The following is a 16,997-nucleotide window of genomic DNA, read 5'->3' as shown; positions in this document are numbered from 1 at the left end:
AGTTTCTGGGGCAATTCTCTGCCACACTGTAAATACAAAATAGGCCAAAAAAAAAAAAAGGCCATGTAGAGTAACATGATTTGTATATGATTGGTGTTCATGAAGTTCTGTTGTAATACAGTGGATCAAATGATGTGTAATTGGAATTTGTGCCAGGCATGATAGGCATAATTTATCTCATAGTCAAGGCAAACATGTCATGGGTTTTTCAAATTCTTAGCATTCACTTATAAAAAAAATATATAATCCACATTATCAGTAGTCATCATAAAGGCAAAAGTAGTGTGGTCCAGGAAGGTGTCACTATAAAGATACTATTTTAAAATTGGCTACCAAAGGTGGGATGCGGTGGTTCACTCCTGTAATGCCAGCATTTTGAGAGGCCAAGGCGGGTGGATCACCTGAGGTCAGGAGTTCGAGACCACCATGACCAACATGGTGAAACCCCATCTCTACTAAAAATACAAACAAATTAGCTGGGCATGGTGGTGGATGCCTATAATCCCAGCTAATCGGGAGGCTGAAGTACGAGAATAGCTTAAACCTGGGAGGCGGAAGTTGCAGTGAGTCAAGATGGCACCATTGCATTCCAGCCTGGGCAACAGAGCAAGACTCTATCTTAAACAAACAAACAAACAAACAAAAACTAACAAAAGGTGAGGCAGTGCATCTTGTAGCTGTGTGAGTGAAAGAAAAGCATTTCAGTTAGAGGTCCTGAGGTGGCTGAAATACATTGCTTCAAGATTCCCCTTAGACCTCTAGGCCTGTGGACTGGTCTACTCTGCCTTGTGAGAAGGTATAAGGGCTCTGTGACAAGTACCTTACAGGGCAACCTTCACCTAAGCTTCATTCACCTACCCTTCCTGCCACCAGACCAATAATTTTGTCAAATCTGAGAATAAGCTGAATGGGGAAGAGCTCCATATGTGAAAGGAGAACAGGAATTTTATACCAAAGGAACTATCAGATCTGGTGAAAATGTATAATACGTACCCAAAGTAATTGGTGAGGATGACTGGGAATATATATTGAAGGTACTGTACCAGAAATCACAAGAATATAATTACGAACATGAGTTTTCCATTTGGAGCCCCTCCCCCATGCCAGGAATTAAGATGCACACACAGGCCTTTGGAGATGATTTTAATATACTTCCTGGATGACTCTTAGAAACTTGGAAAAGGCAGTGACCTACATTGAGTTGGAAATAGCAGAACTGCTGTGGAAGAATATGGAAGAATGGATCAAAAGTTTCAGAGAAGAGCCTATGCTAGAATGAATGTTTGTAAGACTCAAAGAAACACCAGCTGAATATGCCAAAGCAATAAAGGATGCACTGGCAAAAGAAGCACCAGAATTCCTGAATGCCTTAGTAATGGTTGTCCTCTGTATGACAGGGCTGACAGTGGGAGATTCTGTCACTTCCCCTTAACAGTGGGAGTGAGAGAATCTCAAAATAGCAACAGCCAGGGAGCAGTCCTTAACCATTAGAAGTAAGGTGGGTGTAATGATCATAATGGGCATCTGAGTTAGAATGGTAGCCCTGAAATATCTAATATCTGACCCAGAAGATGACACACAAAGCATGATATGCCAGAGGTACCCAACAGGAATATTGATTGTATATAGCTATAAAACCTCAGTGATGCAATTTATATTTTAGAGTTCTTGGTGGGACCAGACTAAGTCTCAATAAAGGGCGGGGATTTGTCTGAAAGTACATGTTATGGACTGCTTGTGTTTCTCTAAAACTCATATGGTGAAACCCTAAGCCCCAAAGTGATAGCATTTGGAGATGAGATCATAGGAGGTAATAAAAATTAGATGAGGTCATGAAGGTCAGGTCATCATGATACAATTATTGTTCTTGTAAGAAGAAATACCAGAGAGCTCTCTCTCTGTCTCTCCCAGCATGCAAGTAAGAGGTTATCTGAGAACACAGGGAGATGTTGGCTGCCTACAGTGAAGAGAACAAACAGGCTTCAGAATAAAACCTACTTTGGTGGAAAGTTGATCTTGAACTTCTAGCCTCCAGAACTGTGAGAAATAAATTTCTGTTATTTAAGCCACACAGTCTATGGTATTTTGTAATGGTAGCCCAAGCTAATACACCATATTTTCATGGTTTCTTCATATTCTGCCCTGCTTTCTTCTCATCCTTACAGGTTTCTCCTGAGAGCACTCTCTCAATCAAGAGTTCCCATCTCAGGATCTGCTCCTACAAAACCCAACTTAGGATAGTAATGATGTTTATCACTTATTAAGTGAGCATGTGTCAAGTGCCAGACATGCCTACACTCAACATGCAGTGGCAAGCAAGACAAATATTTTACCCAGTTTACAAGGCTCAGAGGCTTGTGGTCTCACTAGTGTGATTTACTAGGTATTTTATTAATCAAAAATTACAGTAGTTTGTAAAAATACCTTTGTTAATGTCATAATTATTTTGACATTAGCTTCTGAATTTATGGTAATCTGATCATAGAATATGTCATGTAATATCTATTTTAGGAAAAATGTATTAGGAGCTTAAAACATTTCATACATATTCTAGAAATATTCAAAGAGAAAGTATATTACCTGACTCCTCAACCTGGTTTTTACTATACTTTTCTAGTCTTGCTCCATATGTTATGGGATCCTTGGGGTGTTGCTTCACCAGCCAGGGACCACTGTGGACAGTGGTCCCTTTGCCTGAGTTTTTTTCAGTCCCACTGGGCCCACTCAGCCTGGTGGACTGTGCTTGGTTTGTGCTACTGGCCTGGATCCCATGCCTGCCAAGGGTGAGTGGAGTGCTGAGGGTTATGTGAGCAAGCATGGTGTCCAGCTACTGCACACGGCCAGGCACCTTGGGGGCTGTGGTGGGATGGGCAGCTCCAGGTACTGGCATGGGCACTGGCTCCCTGCAAGGCTGTGGCTGGACCAGGCATACCGCTAGCAGCTTCCATGGCTGGCACCAGAGAAACATGTTGTCACCCAGAAGCTTGGAGATGTCAGGAACCAAAGAACCCCAAAGAGGGTGTCACAGCCCTGGCTTGGAGAACTCCTAGGTCTGGGCTTCCCAAAGGGCTGCAGCTCTTCTTTCCTTCTTGTCACCAATAATGTGGCAAGCAAGGGGTGTGTTTCAACCTTGTTGACTTCCAGGGCCACCGACAGTGCAGAGGTGCCCGGGTCCACAGCCACAGCTTGGGCGGCTGCTGCTGCACCCAGGAGGGCAGGTCTCTTGCCTGCTGTCTGTCCGCAAGAGCAGAGGGATGCCCGGGTCTGCAGGGGCAGCTAAGTGCTTGCAACTGCGCCCAGGGATAGCGAGGCTCCACCCTGTCAATTCGGAAGAGGGCAGGGCTTCCTCCTGTTCCTGGCTGCCACCGGCTGGGAACACAGGAAACCCCAACTGCACCTCCCCGACTGCTGCTGGCATCACGGCAGCAGCCATGTCTGGGGCCACCACTGCTGTCACATAGATGCCATATTTCTACTCATTGAAATTGCTAAAGAGGTATCTTTTAAAATACTGTTTGGCTGGTTTCTTTATTATTTATTCAATCATTTTCTTCCTGTGTTTTCATAATTTAATGGTTTTCTTTACTTATTTTTCTCAGTATTTAATCATAGTCCCTGTGTTCTTTGGTTCTCCTCTCTATGGATTCTACCTAAGAATTTGCCAACAATCATAGTATATCAGTTTCCTTGTTCTTTGCACATTCTTCTCGGGTACTGTTGAAAACTTCAGTGCATAACCAATAAGGCAGGTTGGGATACGTGATTTCAGGCTAATTCTTGGTGCATAAGTGGCACCTCTTTGGTGTATTTCTGCTTTAAAAGATGATCTTATTTTATCCTCTGCCTGTCTTCTTATATTTCCAACTTTAATAAGTACAATTTCCAGTATCCAGGGGTACCTCATGGTCCTTTAATTATTTAGCTCATTTTGTTCTCAAGGACTCTACCCTACCACCCACGTTTTAATCTACATATCCTCTTCACAAAGCGGGTCCATTGTGATCTGTCAGCCACAGCCTCTGCATGGATGTGGAGCTGTAGAAGTGTATATTAGAAGTGTTCTGATCACACTAAAAGAAGTCCCCCAAAATAGATAGAAAGACTGGTTGTGCCTAATAGCATTTTAGTAGCCAGATACCGAATTTCTTATTTTCTTTGTCTTCATAGAAATTTGAAAAGAAAATTGTGGGGGAGGGCAGAATCAAACACCACTAGTAAGAAACCTTTTAAAATTATAACCAATCAATTACATTTTGATATTTTTCAATATAGGGTTAACTTTAGCTACAATTTCCCAAAGGATAAAGACAAATTCACACTCACTGCATGACCTGAGAACGTTCCTTAGGGATATGGTCAGCAACATTCCACCTTCCTCATGCCCCAGTGAGAATCTGTTCAATATGTCTTCTCCAGTCTTCTGTTTTGTAGATATATGTTGGAGATTGGAGGGGTCCAACGGTACAAAACTCTATACAAAAGCATGCTAAACATTGTTCTAAAAACTAGAATGATATGAGAAACCACACAATATAGAGATACATGTATCATTATAAAGTATCTAGGTGAGAACACTCAAATGAGAAGAATATGCCTGCACAGAATGAAAAGAAACTTGAACCTCTAATAGACTTTCTAAATTAATTAACATATAAATAAATTTTAATATGTTCTTTTCAATTTCATTAGCAGTGTAACTGACTATTCTATGAAAACATGTAAGCACAGAAGTTAAAAATAATCCAAGTGCACTTTAAAATATTTCTTTTCATCTATGATTAGGTTGTCCAATATATTTTATTTGCCTTATGTTGCTTATGGAAGAAACAATTGGCACTACTTCTACACAGTAATGGTTTCTGAATATATCTAATTGCCTAGGAATATAATCTGTACTAGATGTGTATGATGGTACAGTTATTTGCACAATTTATGAAAGCGAAAAAAATCACAAAAAATAGGCAATTTTGTGCACCTGTAAAAACATGTTTTTATGCACCATATAAACTCATCAATATTCTACTGTTTTAACCTAATATATAACTGGTTTATTAAATATACTGATTACAAATGCCCTTACATTTTAGGATAAGCTAAAATGTTGATGGGAGTAGGACCTTTGGACCAAGATTGGGGACTCCAGGTCTCTCTTCTCATAGACTGAATGACTTCAGATTTCTTTCATATTTTTGTAAATAGGGACCTAACTGGTTGGGTGGCCAGATATGTGCAGACATGTCTATATAAGGCAGGGTCAGGTAAAAGATGGCACTTTCCTAGTGAGTAATTTGAAAAGAGTTTAATACGGGATAGTTGACAAAAGTCTGCATAGGGTGTAGTAAAACCAACCAATGATGCAGAAACTCAGAAGAGGATCAGGTCTGAATGGAATAGGGGGAAGAAAGGCAACCAGAATCCAGAAAGGTCCTTGTCAAGGTATGTGACTCAGGGGTACAGCCAACCCTACAGAAAATATGCAAGATAAATCAATATTCTTTCTCTAGTCCCCAGTATTTGATCCAATCTGGAAGACAGAGAACAAAAGAACACATGGATGTTGTCTATATGGATAAGTTACCTGTGCACAGATCATTGCAAAGAATAGTAGACAGTGCATCTGGTTTTATTAATTCAAATCCTCACTCTGGTAACTCCCCTGTCAGGCTCCATACATCAACCCTATTACCCTCCACCTGCCCTCCAGTTAATATTTCATAACAGTAGAACAATTTCAGGAGAAACTGACATATGATCCCCATTTTATTTTTATAACTTTATTAGGGTTATCCTTACAAAATTGAATGAAAATTTTTAACGTATGTACTATGTCAAAATATAAATAATAAAATTAATTTTCTAATATGCAAATTATCACTAGATTTAGTGAAACACTATATCTTTCAATGATTTTTAAACTTGGAAACATATATGATGCCAGTTCGATAAGAAACAGTATGTACCCCATTAGAAACAATATTGTATAAGTCACTGATTTTTGTGCTGCAATTACTAGATCAAAAAAACTCCTGGGTCAGGAGGAAATTGAATCCAATGGTCACATTATTGCAGAGTTTGGTACACAGTATGTTTTTCACAGAGTTTCAACCATCAGTTCACTTGGCTGTAAATTGCCAGGCATTCAGCCTATTAAAGAAAAGCTGACTGAATCTTACCGTGTGCTGCAGCATGGTTATTTGCCAATGTAGTCTAAGTCACACTTTCTATTCATGTGCTGCTCCACAGAACAGCTCAGATATGTCAGGAATGTTACCGAGCTGCCAATATGTCAAATGCATGGTAGAAGGTACATGGTGGAAAGCTTTCCCTTTTGTTTTCTTGATTACATTAGTGTATTCAGAGCTCCTTTATGGCTCCAGATGGGCACCACTTGAACAAGTGCTTTTCTTTTTATAAAATATTGCCATGCCATTATGACAGGGAAATATCCATTGTTGTATTACATTCTGTTTCACTACAATATTATTAACCCAAACCCTTGAGGATTCAGTCTTGTTTTTCAAAAATTGGAAATAGCCACAGGCTTTGAAATTTCTTGAATAATTCTCAGTCTGAAGTTGAGAATAGGATACTTTTCCTTTAGTAATTCAAACCAAATATCTACCGGCCAACCTCCTTTTCCTATTTCTAAATATCCAGTAGCAAATAAAGATAGAGGTTAAATTATCAGGCAGCTAAAACTAAGCCTGCAAATTCAACCTCTTTTTTTTTTTTTTTTTTTTTTTTTTTGAGACAGAGTCTCTCTGTTGCCCAGGTTGGAGTGCAGTGGCACGATCTCTGCTCACTGCAACCTCCACCTCCCAGGTTCAAGTGATTCCCCCACCTCAGTCTCCCCAGTATCTGGGACTACAGACACGCGCCACCACACCTGGCTAATTTTTGCATTTTTAATGGAGACATGGTCTTGCCATATTGGTCAGGCTGGTATCAAACTTCTGACCTCAAGTGAACCCCCCACCTCAGCATCCCAAGGTGCTGGGATTACAGGTACGAGCCACCATACCCAGTCAAATTCTACCCTCACATTTCCGAACTGAAGCAGAAAATACACTACTTTTTTGCACTCAAGGCCAGAAAAGAGATTGGAGGTGCAGAATATGAGAGGCAATGAGTCTAAGAAGTCATGCGTTGTAGGAGAAAGCTCAATGAGTAAGAACAAGGACACCTGGTTCTGCTCTTAATTCTGTCCCATAAAGCCAACTAAATCTTTTAGCTTCAGAAACCTTATCTGAAGATTGAGGATAATAGCAGTTCCCTACTCTAGTTTATTGGATTATACTGAGAATCAAGGAAGATTGTGTTATGACATTAGAAAATGCTACAGAAACAGTAAAGTTCTGTATAAGTACAACACAAATGAAAATAGCAGAAGTAAATTGTTATATGAAAATATAACAATATTCAATAGCAATAAAAATACTACTGACACGCACACACACATACACACACACGATTCCCAATAAAGCCTTTCTATACAGAATAATCAAGGCGTACAGACAATCATTTGGGAAGGCAAAAATATGATCAAAGTAATTAATATAAACCTTAATTACCATGTTTACCAAAATGTATTTCATGGAAATTCTTTAAACAGGCTATTTATAGGTGTTAGGTTAAAGGAAGGGAGGGTAGAAGGAAGGAGGGTGAGAGGGAGAGACAAAAGAAAAGGGAGATTCCATTGTGAAATAAAATAAATGTGGAGATTAAATTTAAACAGGTAAGATTTTTCAGACTTTAATATCCTTATATTTAACCTCATCATTATATAAAGTGGGGTATAGAGAAGGCAGAATTTCCAAAATTTTATGTCAGTTGAAACTGCTGGAATATACTTTGAAAAATGCTGTTATAGAGGGATTTGCTTAGTCAAGTAATTCTGGAAAGCAGCCAAATCCTAGAACAGTGAAGTTAGCAAGTTTCTTAATGCACACAGAAGATCAATCAAAGTAAACACCAAAAAGAATAACCATGGCTAACATTTGTTCAGTAATTCACAGATAATAAAACATTCTCACATAATTATCTCTTCTGATTCTCCACCCATTTTTGATAAATAAGTATTACATCCACATGTGCAGATAAAGAAGCAAATGCTATTGGAGTGTTAGTGTCTAAGATGACAAAGCTGGTGGCAGAACATTAGTCTCAAATGTAAAGTGTCCAATCCATAGGGTTTCCATTATAACCTGCTGCTTTAATGTTGAAAAAAGGAAGAGGTCTTATTCTTGTTATAAGGTTACTAGTCCTAGCTTAAAGGTCCCACCGTCACGACTTCATACAACCTTCGTTACTTCCCAATGACCTTATCTCCAACTATCATCACATCGGAGGTTAGGGCTTCAACATAGGAGTTTTGGTGAGGAGACACAAACAACAAATTTATAACAATATCATTTTATACAGTTGAAGACAGGCTTGAGGCATAAATCATAGCTCATGGACTTGTGGTAAGAGAGGGGGGTAGAAAGTGGAAGTAGCATGCCAATTAAATAGATTAGTGGCATCATTGTAGATCAAAATGATTTTATTAAGGTCCACCAGTTCAGATTGGCATGCTGTCTAAGGCCTTACACTTTAGCCTTACACAGAATGCCCTTAACTACTTGCCAGGCTGCAGATCTGTGTCAGTCATTCCATTCTAGTTCCTGGATGAAGAACTAAAACTGCCTACTATATGTGGTCACACACAGTATTGGTGACCACCTAACAGCTAACAGAATATGGTTTTATATCTGAAGGTCAGGGAGTATAGCTTTTGACAACTTATTTGTCCTCTGTAATTTTATCCTTGATCATAGTTACTCATTTCCTTGGAGTGGGGAAAGTACCTTGAAACTTAATAAGGACAGAAATCTCTAAGTACCTTCAAAATTATCTGGGTATCTGAATGATTGAATAGGGCTTTCATTTACCTTGATGCATGCTGAGTGTATTGAGTTCTGCTAAATGATTAAGGTGTCCTTTGTTCTAGCTGAATCCCCTTCCAAGGAAAGGGGCTGTTAAGCTGTGTAGAGTGGCAACAGGTAAAATTTTAGGAACACCTCCTTGGCCACAGCTGTGTCCTGGAGTAAGTAAAGTCCTAGGTTCTCTTACCACCTAATCCAGCAATTTGAAGCTGTGAGGTAGAACGAGTTTGGGACTACCCTCTTAGGCACTGGCCTCAGGGTTTCAGGACAAGTGGTAATTCCTAAAAACTTGAGTGAAATGGAGTAATCGTTTGAGCATTGCTTGCTCATTTGGTGGGCACTTCAGCAGAGCACTGGGATGCTTGGGGTGAGATCTTTATAGATGGGACCTGAGCCTGAAATTGGAAAGGATGAGGGGGTTGGTGGCTTTTGGCATGGGTAAACTGAATGCCAAATCTAGGTCTTGATAGACGCTAACTTGGGGAAGCAAAAAAAACTAAAAAACTTCCATCTATGAGATAAAAGGAAAGTATATAATCTGTAGGGTCCAGCCCTACAGGGCCTGTGGGTTTTTCTCTTCATGTGCGGAGACCAGAGATCGTAGAAATAAAGACACAAGACAAAGAGATAGAAGAAAAGACAGCTGGGCCCAGGGGACCACTACCACCAAGACGCAGAGACCAATAGTGGCTCCGAATGTCTGACCACACTGCTATTTATTGTATACAAGGCAAAAGGGGTAGGGCAAGGAGTGTGAGTCATCTCCAGTGATTGATAAGGTCACGTGAGTCACGTTTCCACTGGACAGGGGGCCTTTCCCTTTTAGGTAGCCGAGGTGGAGAGAGGACAGCTTGAGTCATTATTTCTTCTATGCTCTTCTCAGAAAGATCAAAGACTTTAATACTATCACTAATTCTGCCACTGCTATCTAGAAGGCGGAGCCAGGTGTACAGAGCGGAACATGAAAGTGAAACAGGAGCGTGACTGCTGAAGCACAGCATCACAGGGAGACATTTAGGCCTCCAGATGGCTGCAGGCAGCCTTGACTGATGACAGGCCTTCCACAAGAGGGTGGTGGAGCAGAGTCTTCTCTAACTCCTCCAGTAAAAGGGAGACTCCCCTCCCCGGTCTGCTAAGTAAGGAGTGCCTTTCCAGGCACTGGCGCTACCGCTTGACCAAGGTCCGCTAGGCAACAGGCACCTTCCCAGGCACTGGTGTTACCACTAGACCAAGGAGCCCTCTAGTGGCCCTGTCTGGGCGTGACAGAGGTCTCACACTCGTGCCTTCTGGTCACTTCTCACTGCGTCCCTTCAGCTCCTATCTCTGTATGGCCTGATTTTTCCTAGGTTATAATTGTAGAACAGAGATTATTATAATATTGGAATAAAAAATAATGCTAGAAACTAATGATTAATAATATTAATATATAATCATATTTATATTCTATTTCTAGTATAACTATTCTTATTCTATATATATTCTTTATTATACTGGAAAAGCTTGTGCCCTCAGTCTCTTTCTTTGGCACCTGGGTGGCTTGCTGCCCATAATAATCCAATATAAATACTATATGGTGGATATATATATATATATATATATAGAGAGAGAGAGAGAGAGAGAGAGAGAGAGGGAGAGTTTTAATTTTTTCAGTGGTATGTCTACTTTTTGGGGGAAAGAAGTAGGCCACAGGGTAGGCAATTTTATCCAAGTTGGCTGAATCATTATACTTCTTCACTACCAGTTACTGACCCATGAAGGATGACTGCTAATTCATATGCTGTCTTTCTTTGCATTAATTTTAAAAATAGAATCACTTTCTAAAAATACTTTAGTTCCAACTATCAGAAAATTATCATAATATACATATTTTGAGTGAATAACTCATTTTACAGACATCTGTTGGAAAATTGCAGTAATAAATATACACAACTATGACTTTTCTATAAGAATGGCACAAGTGTAATAGTAGTTTTGTACTCTACAACCCCATCCAAATCACAGTGATTGACTATAGTGTGTGTTCTTGATCTAAGTTGGATGTATAAAAATTTTCTCCTGAGAGCTTGCTGTGATGACCATCCTTTTCTAGTTGTAAAGTTGTGAAAATGTGAGCATGAGTTTACCAGTGACCAAGGTTCAAATTTGTGGAGAAAATGGTATACAGGCAAGAAGCCAATCCGCAAAAGGGGAGTGGGAAATAGAGTCACAAAGAAATAGTCCCAATGATTCTAGAATTTCTGGCTCCAATTCTACCTGAGGATATTTTTATCCTCACTTTTCTATGGTTCAACTCTGAGACATTTTTTTCTGTTGAGTTGAGCAAAATTCAGATTTTTTCACATGGTTAAAAAGTCTTCCAATTAACATACATTGGAGGTTCTCTTAATCCATTTGGGTTGCTATAATAAAGTACCACAGACTGGATGGCTTATAAAGAATAAAAATTCATGTCTCACATTTCTGGGGCCTGTGAAGCCCAAGGTCAAGACACGAACTGATTTCGTGTCTGGTGAGCTTCTACCTCCTTTTAGAGACAGGTCTCACTGTAGACTCATATGATGGAAATAGGGAGGAAGCTCTCTGGCACCTCCTTTGTAAGGACACTAATCCCCTTCATGTGGGCTTTGTCCTCATGAATTAATAAATCCCAAAGGCCCCATCTTCTAATACAATTACCTTGGGAGATAGGATTTCAAATTAATTTTGGAGGAATAATCACACCATAGCAGAGGTCAAATAAAATGAACTCACTATAGTTAAGAATGAGGGCAGGAAGAGATACTCTGAGTAATCCCACTTTGTATTAGAGTCATGTAGAGAATTATCTAATTGTTCCTGCTGGGATTATGTCTAATTAAATCTAGTGGCACATCTACTCTTAGCATAGATTCTTGCTCAAGCATTTACAAATATTTGTTGAATTGAATTAATTTCAAAACACACAGAGAAAACAGTTTACTCATTCATTCATTTTGTTAAGTATTTATTGATCAGCCTTTTTGCAATAGACAGAGTTCTAATTTCTCAGGATATTGTGTTGAGTACTTACATTTAAACTCCCAGGTCTCATTTTTTTAAACCTATATACATCAACCGTAGATAGTCATCATGCCAAAAGCAGTTGATACATTAAAAGGAGACATTGTCCAGAACAATAGAGACAATTCAACAAAATGTATTAGTGAACAAGGAATTCTAGCTCTCAATTCATTGTTTCCTAGATGTGATATATTGGATATGCCATTTAGCCTACTAAGGTCTTAACATTTAAGTAGATGCTCTTTAGATTTATACTTATTTAAGATTTATCTAGATGTTCTTTAAAGCTTATACTAAACAGAAATTTAACTAGATGATTTTTAAGGCTTATTCCAGGTAAAAAGAAACAAAGTCTTTATTTTAATCTCTCAAATTGGTGGTTTTCAGAGTATGGTCCCCTACCAGCATCCTAGAAATTTGTTAAAATACACATTTTAGACCTCACCCTAGACAGACTGGACTACAAACCCTGGGGCAGGGAGTATAGCAATCTTTTTTTTTTTTTTTTTTTTTTTTTTTAAGAAGTTCTGATGGGTACCAGAGTTTCTCAACCACTACCTGGACATATAAAATATATTTAATAGTAAATATATGTATGGAAAACTTTTCTAATTTTTCACAGCTATATCACTGATATGGTTAGGCTTAGTATCCCCACCCAAATCTCATCTTGATTTGTAATCTCCATAATCACCACGTGTCAAAGAAGAGACCAGGTGGAGGTAATTGAATCATGGGGGCAGTTTCCCCCATGCTGTTCTCATGATAAGGAGTGAGTTCTCATGATAATGAGTGAGTTCTCATGAGATCTAATGGTTTTATAAGGGGCTTTTCCCCCTTCACTCCACACTTCTCCTTCCTGCCACCTTGTGAAGAAGGTGCCTTGCTTCCCCTTCACCTTCCCCCATGATTGTAAGATTCCTGAGGCCTCCCCAGCTATGCTGAACTGTGGGACAAAATATTTTGGGAATATTCTTATGCTTTTTGTGAATTTAAAATTATGTCAGTGTCACAGAGTTTATTTCCTATGGGTTAATTACTAGGGATCAGCTGCAGTGGATTAAACACACACACACGCACATGCACATATGCATACACTTGAGAATACTGATGAAGGCTTGTAACTGAAGAAACAAAAACTAGATGATCTCTTGTAATTATCCAATTCTTCCTGTTACAAAACTCAGAAAATGATTAATAGAGAGACAGGGAGAATAAAATCCTGGGTTTACAATCACTTCTGTAAATGAGTAAGACCCTCCTTTATTTAGAAATCCTCTCTAAGTTAATAAGTAATGTGGTTTGGGTGTGTACATTTGCAGCTAGCACTAGTACATTAATGAACTTATAGAAAGATTTATGAGAAATTTTATTAGGTGTCACTTTTGCTGTTTGGTCTCTATAACTAGAGTCTAAAACATCCTACATACTGATCTCTGAGAGTCTAGGATGACCCAAAGGAATGAAAGATTTTTCCATAGGGTAATACAAAAATAGGAAGTAAATACACTTGATTTATATTCATGGGCCCTTTTTATTCTGTCTTCTCCTCCTCAATATTTTTAACTCTCTTTATAAAAGTTTCTTCTTTAGACATATTTTATGGAGATTTGCTTTAAGTGATCCTTAATGACTAGAAGATAGGGACAGACACCACTGCTGCAATCCTACCAGCTTTCTCAGTTTGGGCCTGGAAGCCAATTTTAACTTTTCCCTATTCAGTTAACTCCATATTGTATAAAGATATAGATAGATAGATGATAGTCATTATCTCAGAGTGAATTGTGATATGGGTGTGGGTGGTGTGTTTCTAAGCAATAATTTTGATTTGATTTTAAGCCAGAATTATTTGTTTCAGTAGCAGCAGTGGATATTAGAGTATCAGAAGATAACAGTTTTCTTTCTTTCTTTCTCTTTTTTTTTTTTTTTTTTTTTTTTTTTTTTTTTTTTTTGAGACAGAGTCTCGCTCTGTCGCCCAGACTGGAGTGCAATGGCGCGATCTCGGCTCACTGCAAGCTCCACCTCCCGGGTTCAAGCAATTCTTTCCCTCGGCCTCCTGAGTAGCTAGGATTACAGGCACCCACCACCATGCCCGGCTAATTTTCGTATTTTTAATAGAGATGGGGTTTTGCCATCTTGGCCAGGCTGGTCTTGAACTCCGGACCTCGTGATCCACCCATCTTGGCCTCCCAAAATGCTGGCATGAGCCACTGGCATGAGCTACTGCGCCTGGCCTGTGTTTTTGTTTTGTTTTGTTTTGTTTTAATCTTTAGTGAATGAGATTCAGAGTAGCATGGATATCTTCTTATATCGTGGGAGGATTATTTTGTCACTGTGAAGGAAAATACAATTTCCTTTCCTCCTGTCCAATATCCTTGTCTAAAGTTTGACTTAACTTTGAGTTTGGGGGCTTTCTTACCCACTTGCCTACTATTAAGAGTCAAAAAATAATTCTAATCTAGAAGAATAGTACTTTCTCTTTTTCCCTACCATTAGCTCTGGCTATTTTTGACAATTTTGGAGAGTCTGTAAACCTGATATAATTATTTTCATGTATATTTTTATAAAATGAAGAATTTGAGGATATAAAGGATGTTTTAAAAAATCTAATTATCCCTACCTCAGAGAACTCAAGCATATTACTTATTTAACACTTATAATCATTTCTTCTCTTTTTCTTTTCTCCAGTTTGCATGCTGCAGACTTGTTCTTATAATCTCTTCTTAAGTCTTTCCAGCAGCATCTGCTTTTCACCTTTCCTCATTTCTTCCCCTGATTTTTCAATGCAGTTTTCAATGGTTTTCTTTTGACACCACTTTCAAATTTCATTTTTTTCTTCCGTTCTCTTTCTTCCTCTATATTCCACATATGACTTCCAAAGGTTTTGTAAAGATGAATTGTTCAGGATGAATAGAGTGATTGATTAAGAGCCTGCAGAACTGGGAAGAGGAGAGCTGCCAAGATTGTCTTCATGTGTAGAAGCATAGTGGAGCTACCCAGAGTGTGAGAAGCAAGAAACAGAGAGCCGTGCTAACGCATGACGAAAAGCGGAAGCCTATTAAAAGAATGATCTGGAGGAGTGTGCAGTGAAGAAAATAGAGTCAGCCTGCCGGGTCAGTAGCTAATAGCCCATGGGTTTGCAACTAAGGAAATTAAAACTCTAGCTAATGAGAATTGTAGACACCTACTGAGAGTGAACCGAAGGCTTCCTATTAACTTCCCTTCTTGGGTCTTCTTGACAGAAAAGTCAGAAAGTTGTTTCCTAATTGTGTAGTAGCAAAAGAGTTGAAATGGAGGTTTAAAAAATGATGAAAGAGAAGATTGAGGCAAACTCTTACTCAGCTCCTTCACGAGGTCCAAATAGGATGCCTCCCCCACTCCACTCAAAATGTAAATCGGCATAGGTCACAAAAAGAGGAAGGACAGTTAAAAAAAAAAAAAAAAAAAAAAAAAAAAAAAAGAGTTGGGCCAGATAAGACATACAGCCAAGACGACTCAAGACAGTCAGCGGGAATTTGGGGTGTGGGGACTTCAAATTAATATATCCAATATTAGCTTTGTGGAATTAGCAGGATTAGGGTACCTCTTTCAAGAACACTGGTTAAATTTCATGATTTCAATAGATGACCAATAGCTATTATTATGTACCTCCCCCCGCTTTTTTTTTCCTGCAGAAGTTAAAAAGTTTGTTTGACTCGCAGGTCACCAAGAGATTGATTAGAGGCCTCTCGACATCATTTGGGTTTGGATAAATCTGTAGGGCCACTTTACAGACTGTCTCCAACTCCTGATCCCACTGTGGTTCTTTCTGAATTGATCCAGGTCCCTGCTAGCAAGTGAAGCAGAAAGAATCCAGGCTAGTTGTGAGATGACATACAGCAGGCTGAGATGATGGGGACATTTCAGAACCAAGAGGAGGTGGCGGGCAGGACACAGACTTGTTTCTCTCACCTTGATGCCAACGTGGTCTGGGAGAGATCTCGAAGGGCAACGTCGAGGGGACTGCTAGCGTCAGCCAGGGCGCCGCGGTCCGTCGCCCCTCTCCGCGGGCGGGGAGCGAGCGCGTGTGCGCGAGAGCGGCGGGCGGCGGCAGGAGGAGGCGCAGGCGCGCTGCTCGCCCGTCTGCAGCCCCGCGCCGAGCGCCGCGTCTCGGGAGTTGATGGCAGCACCACTGTGCGGCCGCCCGGCCGAGCGCGCAGCGCAGCCACACGCTGCTGCCCAGGGAGCGCCCAAGATGTGGGGGGACCGGGGCGGCAGCGGCTGTAGCAGCGCCAGGGACGGGGGCACGCAGCAGCCTCCGCTCGCTCGCCTGTCCTGACCTGCCTCGCTTGCCCCCGAAGAATGTCAGCCAAGTCTAAGGGGAAACCCTCCTCGTCCTGTCCAGCCGAGGGACCGCCGGCAGCCTCCAAAACCAAGGTGAAGGAACAGATCAAGATCATCGTGGAAGATCTGGAATTAGTCCTGGGCGACCTGAAGGACGTGGCCAAGGAACTTAAGGAGGTGAGAGGCGCGGGGGTGGGGAGGGAGTTCGGCGCCCTTCGACCCCTGCGGGGTCCCCTTCCCATTTTCGGCAGGGACCGCCAGATTTCCAAACTCCTGGGAAACTACAGAAAAGGCGCCTGCAGACGGACTTTCTTTGCTCCGGATACTCCTGAGAGGAGTTGTTGTTGCACTTTTTAATTTTTTTTTTTTAATCAGGAAGAAATCAACTAGTGTTTTAATCGATGGACCTGGGCTGGTGGGAGGGGTGAACGCACGCGTGTCTCTGAATCTGTGTGTGTGACGACGGCGGAGGGGGTTAGCTGGGGGTGTGTCGGCAGAGGAAGTCGTGAGCAGCCCGGCCGGAGCGTGCAAGATGCTCCTCTCCTGCCCTCTTGCTTCCCCAGAGTCCTTTGGCAAGTCCGCTGCCTATCTGGCAGCCTCCCCAAGTCGGGGCTGAAGAGGGGCCGGGTTCTGGGCCCTGGGCCAGATCAGGGAGGGCAGCCTGGGGGAAGCTTTGCTCAGACTCCCCTCCCTGTCTCCTGAGCCTTGCTG

General features: G+C 40.7%; 1 protein-coding gene and 1 long non-coding RNA gene across 7 annotated transcripts in view; one reads left to right on the top strand and one right to left on the bottom strand.

The window, feature by feature from the left end:
• The window catches only part of LOC105500035 (uncharacterized), a 117,750-nt gene extending 101,736 nt beyond the window's left edge, over positions 1 to 16,014 (bottom strand). The window contains exon 1 of the long non-coding RNA XR_011624747.1: positions 15,915 to 16,014. This is a non-coding gene — a long non-coding RNA (uncharacterized lncRNA). The remainder of the gene's footprint in view (positions 1 to 15,914) is intronic.
• Positions 16,015 to 16,106: 92 nt separating this feature from the next.
• The window catches only part of LOC105500037 (proline rich 16), a 317,629-nt gene continuing 316,738 nt past the window's right edge, over positions 16,107 to 16,997 (top strand). For 3 of the 6 annotated variants that reach the window (XR_011624744.1, XR_011624745.1, XM_011772936.3), the window contains exon 1: positions 16,107 to 16,463. Coding sequence is in view for 1 of the 6 variants with exons in the window: in XM_011772936.3 (XP_011771238.1) it covers positions 16,305 to 16,463 (159 nt within the window). In the remaining 5 variants the exon portion in view is untranslated. The remainder of the gene's footprint in view (positions 16,464 to 16,997) is intronic. The other 3 variants (XM_011772938.3, XM_071098556.1, XM_071098557.1) reach the window with 3 other exon arrangements.

Source organism: Macaca nemestrina, chromosome 6 (genome assembly GCF_043159975.1).
Source record: "Macaca nemestrina isolate mMacNem1 chromosome 6, mMacNem.hap1, whole genome shotgun sequence".
Lineage (NCBI taxonomy): Eukaryota > Metazoa > Chordata > Mammalia > Primates > Cercopithecidae > Macaca > Macaca nemestrina.
Note: the sequence above shows the minus strand (reverse complement) of the source record. Positions and strands in the feature narration are given on the sequence as shown.